Source organism: Prosopis cineraria, unplaced genomic scaffold, assembly GCF_029017545.1.
Source record: "Prosopis cineraria cultivar Desert tree isolate PC_DT_omini unplaced genomic scaffold, ASM2901754v1 PC680, whole genome shotgun sequence".
NCBI lineage: Eukaryota > Viridiplantae > Streptophyta > Magnoliopsida > Fabales > Fabaceae > Prosopis > Prosopis cineraria.
In genome coordinates this window covers 31,724-44,246 of record NW_026556005.1, presented here as the reverse complement: position 1 = coordinate 44,246, position 12,523 = coordinate 31,724, and the positions used below count along the sequence as shown (strand labels likewise).

Genomic DNA, 12,523 nt, shown 5'->3' with positions numbered 1-12,523 from the left:
AATGGAAGGAATTGGATAGGAGATTTAAAAAAAAAATGGATCGTGGGTTATAAAATTTTTAAAAATAGAGAGAAGATATACTCAACCCCAGTTCTCCATATTTTCTATTTCAATAAGAGGAAAATAAAAAAAATTAATTAAAAGTTTTCAACCCCAGTTCTCCACATTTTTATATCAAAAATCTCCACTTCACTCCCTTCCTCTCCATTCCTTTCCAACCAAACATAAATATCAAGTTCTATAAATACCAACAAGGCAGAAAGGACGCAGGAAGCACCAAAAAACCAAATACCAGGCATAAAAAAAAAAATGTTAGGATATGATAACTTAGAGCTCTTGTAGAGAAAGGGGGAACAGGAATACATAACAAGGAATATGATAAAGCATCAAAGATCCATATACAAAGCCTTCAAAATGACATATTGACATAAGCCACTGGAAAAGATATCTATCCAAGACCGTGATGGGGATACATATTTGTTCTTCAATTCAAAATAAGGGAAAAAACTCATGGCTCGGATCCTCTACATTCACAGAATGAATATAGGTGTATTCAGAAGGAGAAACAGTTTAGTTTAGCTCTGAAATGCGTCCACATACACAATCACATTTTTTGTATCACTCTATTTTTTAAGGCGTGAGTGGAGAGGATCCAAAGGCAAATATACCTCTAAATGGTAACAATTCAACCTATCATAAACACCTAGTATGCCAAACACACAACACCAGATGTCATAATCTCATATAGTCTAAACTGTGCATTTGCATGAATGCTGATATGCACCAACCAAAGTCGAAGGTAAAAAACAGTCGTTAGAAAGTCTATTGAAGAAGATAACAAATCATAATATTATCACTAGAAGAAAGAACATTTCCAATGGTTACTTTAATTGTGTCACCCTCAATGCATCAATAAGGTTGAAAGCCTTCCTTCCTCCAATTACCTTTGCTCGAATAGAAATGGGTAATTCTTGAACGACAGCTGTTTCAGCATATCTACTCTCATACTGTAAGCACACATGGCCTTTTATTTGTTCACGGATGTCCCTTCCTAATCGGTTTCTGTTCATATATTTCGTGAGATCCTTCATTTTGTCCCTAAACTTTTCAGTCTTTGATCCTTTGACTATTAATGCCGTGATGTTACCAATCAAATAAGCACCAAGAACCATGTCAAATAACACAAATATCATTACAAATATCATCTCCCTCATATTGACCGCGTGTATATCTCCATACCCTGTGGAATAAATAAAGATCTTTAATTTTTTACAAAATCGCAAACAATTTTCACTAAGAAGAACATTAAGGATAAGAAAAATAGTACAGAATTTGAAACCAGGATTTAAGGCAAAAATATTTCTGGAATGGTACATGAAGCACAGAGAATATCACCATCTCATCTGTAATTTACCAGGTTCAGCTAATATTCAGACCAAACGAGAACTAACATCGAAAAACATTACCAATTGCCAATTATATCAGATATCAGTTGCCTTCAGTCCTAGTATGGGACCATAAGCATAAGATGACAATCTTTGTATAGCATGTTTAATGGTCTTACAAGATCGAGCAAATTCTTCTTTTGGTTCTTAGAATACCCAGTAGACCATCTCACAAAGCTTCAGAATTGTATAGCAGTTCATCAGGAAGAAAACAGGGATTTTAACAATGAGGACGATAGATTATCAATTAATCAAAATCATAAACCAAAAATGAGGACGTTCCTATTAACCTTAATGAATCCATTTTGCTTCTACATTGACATGAACCATCATCATGCTTGAAAGAAAGAGCTCTCCAAATTCACCAAATCCTTAAAATACATTCCTCCTATTTAGGTCCCTATCATGTTAATTATAAGCTCCGCAATAGATTATCGATTTAATGTCAGTGGAATGAGACTTGGTGTATGGAAGAAGCAGAGGTGCTGGTTCTTAGTTTAGTAAAGCATTAAATAAAACTGGCCACGTCCAAATTAGTTCAGGAAAGCATTAAAGCTGAAAATGACTATGATAAATGATTCTGTGATTAATGATGATATATAAAACGAAGAACATTTTGCTTTCTGATAAATTGTGTAACTTACCAACAGTAGCCATTGTAACAATAGAAAAATATAAGGATGTTATGTAACGCTTTCCGAAATCAATATCTCTGAAATGTGAATAACTATAGTCGCCCAGCTCTAGACTTCCAATCCACGTATAGCCCTCTTGGGAAGGAGGTAGTGTGGTAGCCAAATAGTAGAAGATACAGGCAGCTATGTGAGTGCAGTACAGCTCAACTGCTAGAAGTTTCAGAATCCTAGTAAACATGTAATTTACCCGTATATCCTTTTCCAACTGCTGTAAAAAATCATTGACTCTGCGCACCCGATATGATCTTATCCACAAAAAGTACCTTAATTCCTCTCTTCTACCAGAAGCCTGCCCATTAAAGCTTTATCCTAGTAAGCAAAAATCTACAAAACAAGATATTATAGCAAAAGACGTGAAGACCTATAGTGCAATCTGTCTTCATCTACTAAAATACTTTAGGCAATTTCGGTGAAACGGATATCTCAAATCACAACCGACAGGACTATAACGAATGTCAAGCAAAAGGAGTTGCAAAGTAAGTTTCATGGTAACACCTAAAAATTAGAAAATTATGAAATATAAATAACCTCTGATAGCTCTCACCCAACGAAGTGCTGCAGACATAATTATGTACGCGCTCGGGTCCAAGGACTTGGCAGGCTAGACATTTTGTGAATCTAATTGGCTTCATAAAAAGGTTCAGCACAAAAACAATTACATGAGAAAAGGTTGCTGCTACATGTATCACTGCAGTCAACTAGGGACCCAAAGACAAATGCCAGCTGAAAATTTTATCAGCATTCCAGAGAACAAAAGGAAGTTTCAATTATCCTTTTGAGAAATGAGACAACGTCAGGATCCCAAAGTAGACGTTCCTTTCCTTCGCAAGTTGTCTTCTTTTTGGCCAGCTAATAGTTGGCGAGTGTAAGTAGAACTTCATTAACTTTTCAACTTTACACTGACACAAAAAAACTTGAATATATATCAAATCCTAAATAAATACAGATAACAATTTTGACAAGAAAAGAGCAGAGAATGGGGCATGATTGAAGCTTTCGGGGGGGGGGGTCAAATAAGACATTTGTTATCTTGGTAAAGCGTTCCTCTGGAAGTTGTCATTTTACTTAAAAAAAAAAAAACAATATACTAGAATTACTATTAAGCAAAATGACTCATTATGTGGCAAAAGGGAGTAATCTGAAGCCGAACTCATGCAAAATGCCATCATACATGCCACTGAATTAAATAGACACGAGCCAAACATCAAACAGTTGCTGTACTGGTATAGGTGGTCAAGACTTAAAGGTAAGAATATATATAGTCAAGAAATTTAGGTTTATGCAGAGAAAGAAGAACCTTGTAAATAAAATCCCAGGGCAAACATCCTAAAAGATCAATGACAAAGCTAGATTTTATATACCTGCATGAATAGGGAAAGGAATCGTGAGTCAACTTTAATAAATGCACAAATAAGAATGGCAACATTTGAGCAGATTTTTCAATGCTCATCGCCATTCAACTCCCTTATTTCCGGATTGGAATTTTGTTAGTTTTATAAATCCAAGGGGCTATTTTGCCACGCGAGATTTGGGAACAAGATTTTTCATTAAATCATTCATAGCACCCGAGGACTTAGTAGTGAAACACATCAAATGATAACATGTATACGTATTTATATGATTTTTTTTATAGCTCGATAAAATTCCTATATCAAGTCTTTATCAGTGTCCTATCTCAAGTGAATTGAATTGTAAATTTTACCATAAGATTTATTTGTATATTTAACTTCTAAATTTTTCATTAATCAAATAATTCTCATAGGCATAATTTATAAATGGACTTATACACACTTGATAAATCAACAAAGCGTTGGCAAAAGTGTACTTTTAATACTCTAGTTTTATGCAAAATTTCAGTTTAGTCATTTAATCTTCTAAAGTACATTTTGAATCTTCTAAATTAAATCATTAATCTCATTAATTGAAAATGCCAATTGCTATTTTAAATACTAACAAAGCATTCTCAAACATTGATATATTCAGTTTAATTTCAAAGATTACTCACTTAAATATTGAATGAAAATTCAATTCAAATATACTAGAACGATTGGCCAAATTATTAACAATTGCATTATGCGTCCCTAATAGGCCAGGATAATCAAGAAAATATAGTTCAGCTCAAATCGCCATCACTTTCAACAAATTAAACAAGCAACAGAAAATTGATTAATATGTAAACAATTAGGGGTGTACATATGGCCAAAGACTTACAGGCTTTTGCCTTGGGAATAGTAATACAGGACCTAATATTTAGAGGAGATGAAACTAGAACTTCATAAATCATAACGTCTACTTGTAAATTTTTTTTTTATAAAAAAAGTGAAGTTTTAATTTTAAGAAACATAAATGATAACGTATTTGTATAATTCTTATAAGGATTTTATGTAAAAAAATATTTAATCATCAATCATATGAATTACAAAGTGTCACTTTTTTATTCCAAGCAAACAAGGATGTATCGCTTAACCATGAGCAGTAGAAATTAAAAGAATTGAAACTTACCGCAAAGCTATAGGGGTTCGCTTATAAACCATACAATAGGTCTGAGTGTCCCTATAAGCAACAAAGAACTGCAAAACAATGTCTACAAGGAAAGCTATTTGTGCAATGATGTCCAGTATAAGGAGATCCTCAGGCAATCCACGAAAAAATCCAAACTCCATCGAGGTGAAGAAGGATGAATACACTGCCCATAACAATATGAATTTTGTCCATGCCCGATACCACCTGCTATGCATTTAATTATTTTCCTAATCTTAAAAAAAAAAATACAAATATCATTCTGAACTAGAAGAATTATATATAAATCCTCCGTTCATGCCTAGGATTTACTGTGTAATCAGTTTAAGGGCTGAACGAGATGCAGATCTTAGAACAAGAAGCATATAGATGAAAATTACTCGATGCCTCAATTACTGCATGATAGTAGATAGTAAGAATCACTCTCTGGTAACTAATATAATACAAGGACGTCAATGATTTAAAACCATCGTCACTAAGCAAACGACAAACATCAACACTACCGAAAGCACATTACTGCTTCAACATTTAATTTTACCTCCGGTAGTTTTGTTTTTCTCTCTTCTTACCTTGTTTCGAAATCAGCGGGGGAAATGCAAAGGAGATCCTTTACATATATAACAGTAAGTTGCCAAAGTTGCAACGGCTTATTACACGAATGAAGTAACGACAAGCTACATACTTTGTTCGTCCTTATATACAAAATATTTTTAATTAAATCACACAAATAAAAAAATTAATTATTTTATTAAAAGCATAGTAACATTTTCAATTTTACCCCTAATTATTATAAATATAAAAATGAATATCTTTTTTTCAAAGTAAATTAATGAGAGTACTTATATTTTTTTTAATTTAATAAAAATATAATGGTCTATTTATTAAAAATATGCCAACAGCCTCTTATATTTAGAAACAAAAAAATTCTAAAATATGTGTTTGTATGTAAGAACAGAGAGAGCGTATAGGTGCATTTTTTGCCTGCTATATTTGCTCGAAATTATCACCAACCATTTTCTCCCACACCCCAAAAAGAAAGCGAATTACTAAGTCCGTGAGCGTTAGTTCAAATTTCAACCCGGCATCAGATCAATATTTTATATATATATATATATATATATATCAACTCTGCATGCATACTGCACGACTGTACTCAAATCGGATCATTTGCTTAGAAGGTTCAATTTTACTTTATCTAATTATCTTCCACGATCTTTTAAATTTGTATTATTAAAAAGGTACACAAAATTTGTATAAAGTTCTGCTACTCATTATTCATGAATAATGCAACTAAGCATCCAATGAAACTTTTGGAAAAAAATTAATAAAAAAATATCAAAGCTCTCCAAAGTTTTATCAAAGCTCTCCAAAGTTTTTATCAAACTATACTATTCAAATATCATTCTTTAAATTTTTATTTTAATATTACTTATTTAATGTTGACAATTGTAAACTCAATTCTTTCAAATTTAAAACTATGTGATGTATATATTAGTTATATGTGTATACACGCACTAAATATTTATTATTGTTAGATAAAAAAATATTTTGACTAAAATAAGTGTGTGTTTGATTTTCAGTTTGTCCAACTTTTATTTGTTAAAAAATAATTTTGGTAAAAATTAATTTGATAGAAGTCAATTATTATAATAAAATTATGTTTGAATATTTTTTAAAAAAATTATATTCAAGTCTCACAAAAAGAAGTTTATTATTAAGAAGTCTCATGAATTTTATAAAATATTTTTAAATTTAAATCATATATATTAACAACTTGATTAAAGGATTGATAATTGGACAACTTATAAGTTGTAAATAATCATTACCTAATTGTCAATACCCTTAATCAAGTTGTTAATTCACAAAATTTGGAACTTAGAAATATTTTATGAAATTCATGAGACCTTTCAATAATGAATCTCCTTTTGTGAGATCTGAATGTAATTTTTTTCTATTTTTTTTCAAAAATTGATAAGTAAGTTGTATGTTTTTAATTTAAAATATACTCCCTCCGATCCTATTTATAAATTATTTTTATCAATCTCATCAATACCAACACAATAAAAATATAAAGAATAATTATAAATAAAATTTTAAAACTAACTCTCAAATGAAAAAGGAAAAAAATGATCAAATCAATATAATATTATCCTTTTGTATTTATCTCCCACACTTTATAGAAAAGCTACTCCCTCTACAATAAAGAAAGTAATTTCAATTTTCTTTTATAGTAAGGGTGTTTTGAGAACTTTATCTTATCTTAAAATGCAAAGTCATCATCATTGGATGACCTATATTATGGACTACATTTTCTTTCTAGAATGTGACCCATATAGTGAATCAGAGGGAGTAAATTTTAAAAGTAAAAAAATTTGAAGTTGGCCCAAAGCACGTTTAAATATATTTTGTAAAGGATTATGGGTTTCTTCAAAGAACTTAATAGCCAAACAACACCTATTTTATGTTAATATATTGTGAATATTAAAATAAGAAGTATACTCGGAGGAGGAGGGATTCCCGAACCTGTTGTTGGGGTGAATCACGTAGTCTTTGTAGCAACCACTGATGCCATTGAGAAAGGTTTGGTGACCGAAATTCCTCAAATCTGATTCGTGTTTTAACAATTCGAATCGACTTCCTGATGCTCTAAACTGGTCATTCGCGTCCCTGATCACCTTATACTCTCTATCGTCCAATGAAGACGACGGTGACGAAGATGAAAAAGAAGAAAAAGGAGAATCAGAGGACGACGACGCTTCATTCCACTTGATATCCCCCTTTGCCTTCTCCAGCTTCACCGTCGTCAAAGAAGGTTTATTGGGAACACGGTTGTCCAGTTTTGTTTCAGCGAAATCTTGATGTTTTATACAGGCAGATCACGAGAGTCCGGGCAAGTAAAAGGAAACAGATTTGACCTGGCGAACAAGAGCTGCATTACTATTTATGAAACGTTACAAACGCCCTTATAAAATAAAATTAAGGAACTTTCGTTTACCTGAAAAAAACTAAGGAAAAATTAATGCTTTAATCCTTATATTTTTGGTATTTTACACTTAAATCGTTTTCTATATTTTATTCTCTTATAATTCAGTCCCTATATCTTAAATGCAATATCTTAAGTTATTGAGCCAAATATTTTAAAAGCATCATAAATGACCAAGAAAAACCTTGAGTCGTCCAAGAGATCAATCCAATCTCGGTGCCTGAAAACCTTCCTAAATTATTTATAACCAGGTTTGGCTGAGCTTTGGGTTTGTAAAATCTATGGTTATCAAATTAAATCTAAAAGCCTCGAGGAAAAAAAAAGGACCAAATTATAAATATGCCCCAAATATTTTTAAAGAAGCACAATTAATATCTTAACATTTTAAAAGGCAAAATGTCATTCTCCACATTTTTAAAAAATGGGATAATGTTGCCCTGTATTAACAGATATAGGTAACCGTGTTAATTTCTTCAAATGGATCCCACGTATTAATGCCACATACGTTTGAGTACTTTTGACCAGTGCCACGTAGATCTTCTTCCTCATCCTCAATTTGTCCTCACACCCACCTGCAAGACACACTTTCTTCTTCCTCCTACCCCCTCAGAAAGCCATACTCCATTGAATTTGAGAAACATAATCCTTTGAGATTTGTACCAAACTATGGCAGCAAAATCTTGAAAAGCCACACACCCAATCATTGCAGCAAAAACATAATCCATAGCATTTGAGTTATACATCTAGACCATTGCAGCAAAAACATAATCCATAGCATTTGATATTAATATACCCAGATTAATCGATATCATTTGAATCAAGAATTGGAAAGGAAAAAAAACAATAGTGTCTGGATAAACGAGAACTTGACAATAAGTAACAAGGATATTAGTATTGGTTAGAATAATGAATGGGGGTTTTGGGTGCCGCACTCAATAGCATACATGAGAACTAATATTTATAGTCTCACGTGTGCTCAATGATTACACCAATTCTAATTCGTGTTATTTTGGACAAGAACTAATCCTAGTGAGAAGAAATTGCTAGTCAATGTTCTTAAACTCAAACCAGACCAAACTACTAGTGAACGTGATTGGAGATCAGTTGCACACATGCTGGAGTTCCAATCAGTTCGGCCATCGAATCTTGGGAAGCAAGGAATGAATCTCGAGTCACAAAGTAAGGAAGGAAGTAATATCGCAATCCTTAAGTCTGAAGAGTGGAGATTTGAAGACGGCACCGACAAAGGGTTAACGAAGGTAATTAATCTTGCAGTCTTCAAGTCACAAGGAAAAGAATCCTGCATTCTCGATGAATCTAATCTTGGCAAGTGAAAGGGGAAGAAGAAGAGCTCAAGCAAGACTGTCATTGCTGTTGATGATGGGGGAAGACGAAGATAATGACGAAGAGGTGGGGGAAGAAGACAAAACCATCCGACTGTGAGGATGAAGACGATGAAGGGGCAAAGAACTAGCTTGCGTGGCAATAGTCAAAAAATTTTCCTGCACACGTGGCATCAAAGAGTCGGCCCATTTCACTAAATTAACATCGTTAGCTATTTTTGTTAGTGTAGGGCAACATTGTCCCATTATTAAAAACATGAGGATGATATTGTACCTTTCAAAAACGTTAGAATACTAATTGCACTTCTTTGAAAATGTTTTGGCGTAAGTTTGTACTTTAATGCAAAAAACTTTTTTTTTTTTTTAGAAAAAAGTCAGAGCAAATAGCTTTGGGTCGCAAAACTATGGTCAAGTTCGAACCTACTTGTGTTTGCTCTCTAGCTTGCTGCTAAAATCATGGTTTTTTCGATCTTGTAAAATTTACTATTTCAAAAAAGAGTATTTAAATTAAAAAACGCATTACCGAATTTCAATCCACAAAAAAAACAAAAAAAACACGCGCGCGCGCGCTACCGAACGTGTTTCGAGATTGGCCAACCAGAGGACACAGCGGCATTGTCAAACACAGTACTTAATATATATATATATATATATATTATATTAATTATATATATTATATATATATATATATTATATTATATATATATTATATTAATTATATATATTATATATATATATATATATTATATTAATTATATTATATATATATATATATATATATATATATATATTATATTAATTATATTATATATATATATATATATATTAATTATATTTATATATATATATATATTATTTATATATATATATATATTATATTAATTAGTTAAATCATCTTTGAAAAATCGTGTAATATTAATTATCAAACTTTGAAAATAAAACATGTCCCAAGTAAAACAAAACAACATAACTCAGATAAGATCTTTAAGAAGATATAAGAGAAATTAACAAAAACATATATAGCGATCTCAATGAAATTACAATTAATTACAAGGTAAAAAATGAAATTCCGATTACAAATTAATATGACTTAAACAATAGCAAACATCTGTCATTAAGCCGTTTTAAGAGAAAGAACCTAATTAAAAAAAAAACTGAAGCACCTTTTCATTCTTTCAATGAGTTCTCTTCTTATAGAGAACAGGAGAGAAAATTAACGTCAAAAATATTTTATTCAACAAAACTAAGCATTGCCTCCACGTCGCCCCTAACCCTACAGGACAAAAAATAAATAAATAAAAGAAAACAAACTACAGTGTGCATGAAAATGTTAGACTCGGGGGAAAAAACAAGAAGAAGAACAAAACAAGACGTGACTAATGCTAACAGTAGAGTCACCAAGAATTGTTCAATGGCTTCTCCAACAAAGCCGAGAGATACATCTCCTTCATCTGCGGTCCCCTATCGAGCTTCTTCCCCGTCACCCACTTCACCTTCTTGAATCCGACGCTCATGATCATCGGCTCATACACATCCTTCATCTGCTCTCCGACGCAGAAGAAATGGTCCAGCCACAGCAACCCACCTGGCCTCAGAACTCTGTATATATCGAACAACAAGAACTGGAGCAGCGTCTCCGGGATCCAGTTGCTCAGGACGTGCATCGAGTGCACAATGTCCAGCGTGTTGTCGAAGAACGGAAGCCTCTGCGATATGCTCATGAACAGAGGAACCACCCCACGAGAAGCTATGAAGTTATTGAAAGGTCCGTTCAGGTTCATCGACGTTGTCACGATCGTCACGTTTCTTTCTCTCATCCTCACCGCGAATGATGCCACTCCGCCTCCGATGTCCAGCCCGATCCGTATCGACCCGGGTTTGCGGGTTCTCAGAACGTCGTCGATGCTAAAATCGAGACCCTTGGATTTCTTGGAGGTCCACCGCTGCTTCTCCCGGCCGTTCAGGTCGAAGCAGTCCTTGCAATCGTCGAAGCCCTTTTGTGTTTTGCGGTTGATAAGGCATTCGTAGCTTTTGCAGGTGTAGGCCGTCCAGACCACCGAGGAATCTGACGGGGTGGACCATAGGCTGGATGGCAGAGGGAGCGGTTCGATGGAGTTACGCGGCGCTGCGGGACGACAGCGGCGGCGGGGGAGTGGCTCGCAGCCCTTGAGGAGGAGTTTCTGTGCGAGGAGCTCGTCATCGGGGCAGGAGCCGTTGACTTGGTAGGACATGAAGCGACGGAGCTCGACGGGCGAGAGGGTGCAGCCATTGCCGACGGGAGGGTGGATGGTGTCGGAGGCGAAGTTGTGGTTGAAGCCTAGTGGGAGACGTTGACCAGAAGTGAAAGCCAAGAATTCCGGCGGGAGGTCGTCAGAAGGAGGGGGTACAGTGGCGGCAGTGGCCGAAAAACCGGGAGTGCATGAGGATGAGTAGAAGGTGGAGGAAAGGAACAACGTGAAGAGATTTGAGAATAAGAGAATGAAAAGGAAGGGTAAATTGGAAGGGATGGTGTTGAACTGAGAAGACGCCTCCATGGGAGGTGGTTGTTTTGAGTGTGGTTAGGGTCACTTCGTGGTGAAGCAATCCATTTTTAAGTACTAAGTTAGGGCTTACAGGAAAATTGTTATTATAATCAATATAATGCAAAGAATCCAAGAGGGAAGCCATGACTCTGAGAGCTAATGTCAGTTTGGAGAAAGTCAACAGTTTGACAATAATTTCATTTTCATAATCATTAATTTATAGAATATAATATATATATATATATATATATATATTACAACTGTTAGTGTGAAATAGTCGTCCAAAAATCTGTAATTTTGAGATTAAGGTGATTGGTGTAATTTAAAAATATTTTGGCAATATGTGATGGCCGATGGGTCACAGATTGCATCAGATGCGGGGAGAACATTGACTTCCGAGCAACACTTGCGGATCGGGATCATACATATTCTCTCGTTTTTGTCCGTTGACTCAATTTCTTATAATAGTAAAGGAATCATATTCTTCTTTTTTCTTCACATGAGAGATAAGACAATTGGTATCAGAGTAATTAGATGCAATTGTAGACATGTAAATTAATAAATAGGCACTCCAAGCCCCAAGGCTTTCAAGTTGCTCAAGGTCACGGGATTAGTCAACACCTGTAATGGAGTGTTCTCAAACGGAATGGACCATGACCAGCCTTGATTTGACGATTTGGGCTGTTTCGTGGATTGGACTGGTATGATCGATTTTGGACCGGGCACTTTGGAAGAACCAGAATGAAGCCAGAACCGGGAGCGTCTTAGGGCCCAAATGGTGCATTCTGAGTCAGGAAAAATCCTTCATGCGACTTCTTGTGTATTTGGATCGGACTTTTAACAGCCCACGAGTCTTTTCGTGATCTTATCTAGGAAGAAGGACAATTAAGGACCTTTAAAAACATTAATTTTAATTACGGATCGTGAAATTTTAAAATTTTAGTTAAGAATCATGATTATTAATTGTGATAAAAAAAAAGTAGCTTGTGAGATGGTATTCATTATTACCACTTAA

The 12,523-nt window shown here is 34.3% G+C and overlaps 2 protein-coding genes across 2 annotated transcripts; both read right to left on the bottom strand.

Moving 5' to 3' along the window:
* Nucleotides 1–832: 832 nt before the first annotated feature.
* LOC129298002 (potassium channel SKOR-like) lies at nucleotides 833–9,012 on the bottom strand. The gene is made up of 6 exons (XM_054936382.1): nucleotides 8,712–9,012; nucleotides 7,184–7,514; nucleotides 4,643–4,867; nucleotides 3,438–3,501; nucleotides 2,090–2,429; nucleotides 833–1,240 (listed from the first exon to the last, which is right to left on the bottom strand). Exons 1-6 carry the CDS (start codon nucleotides 9,010–9,012, stop codon nucleotides 882–884), a joined length of 1,620 nt encoding a protein of 539 aa, XP_054792357.1. The 3' UTR covers nucleotides 833–881.
* Nucleotides 9,013–9,981: 969 nt separating this feature from the next.
* LOC129298004 (probable methyltransferase At1g29790) lies at nucleotides 9,982–11,635 on the bottom strand. The gene has a single exon (XM_054936383.1). It carries the CDS (start codon nucleotides 11,518–11,520, stop codon nucleotides 10,381–10,383), a length of 1,140 nt encoding a protein of 379 aa, XP_054792358.1. The 5' UTR covers nucleotides 11,521–11,635; the 3' UTR covers nucleotides 9,982–10,380.
* Between the last annotated feature and the right edge of the window lie 888 nt (nucleotides 11,636–12,523).

Bases quoted from the DNA above. Each gene is read 5' to 3' on its own strand.
- LOC129298002 (XM_054936382.1), bottom strand. From the start codon at position 9,012: ATGACAGTCTTGCTTGAGCTCTTCTTCTTCCCCTTTCACTTGCCAAGA. The intron at 3,502-4,642 runs GTAAGTTTCAAT...CTATTCATGCAG, and splicing joins CGAACCCCTATAGCTTTGCG to GTATATAAAATCTAGCTTTG. The intron at 1,241-2,089 runs GTAAGTTACACA...TTTATTCCACAG, and splicing joins TGTTACAATGGCTACTGTTG to GGTATGGAGATATACACGCG.
- LOC129298004 (XM_054936383.1), bottom strand. From the start codon at position 11,520: ATGGAGGCGTCTTCTCAGTTCAACACCATCCCTTCCAATTTACCCTTC.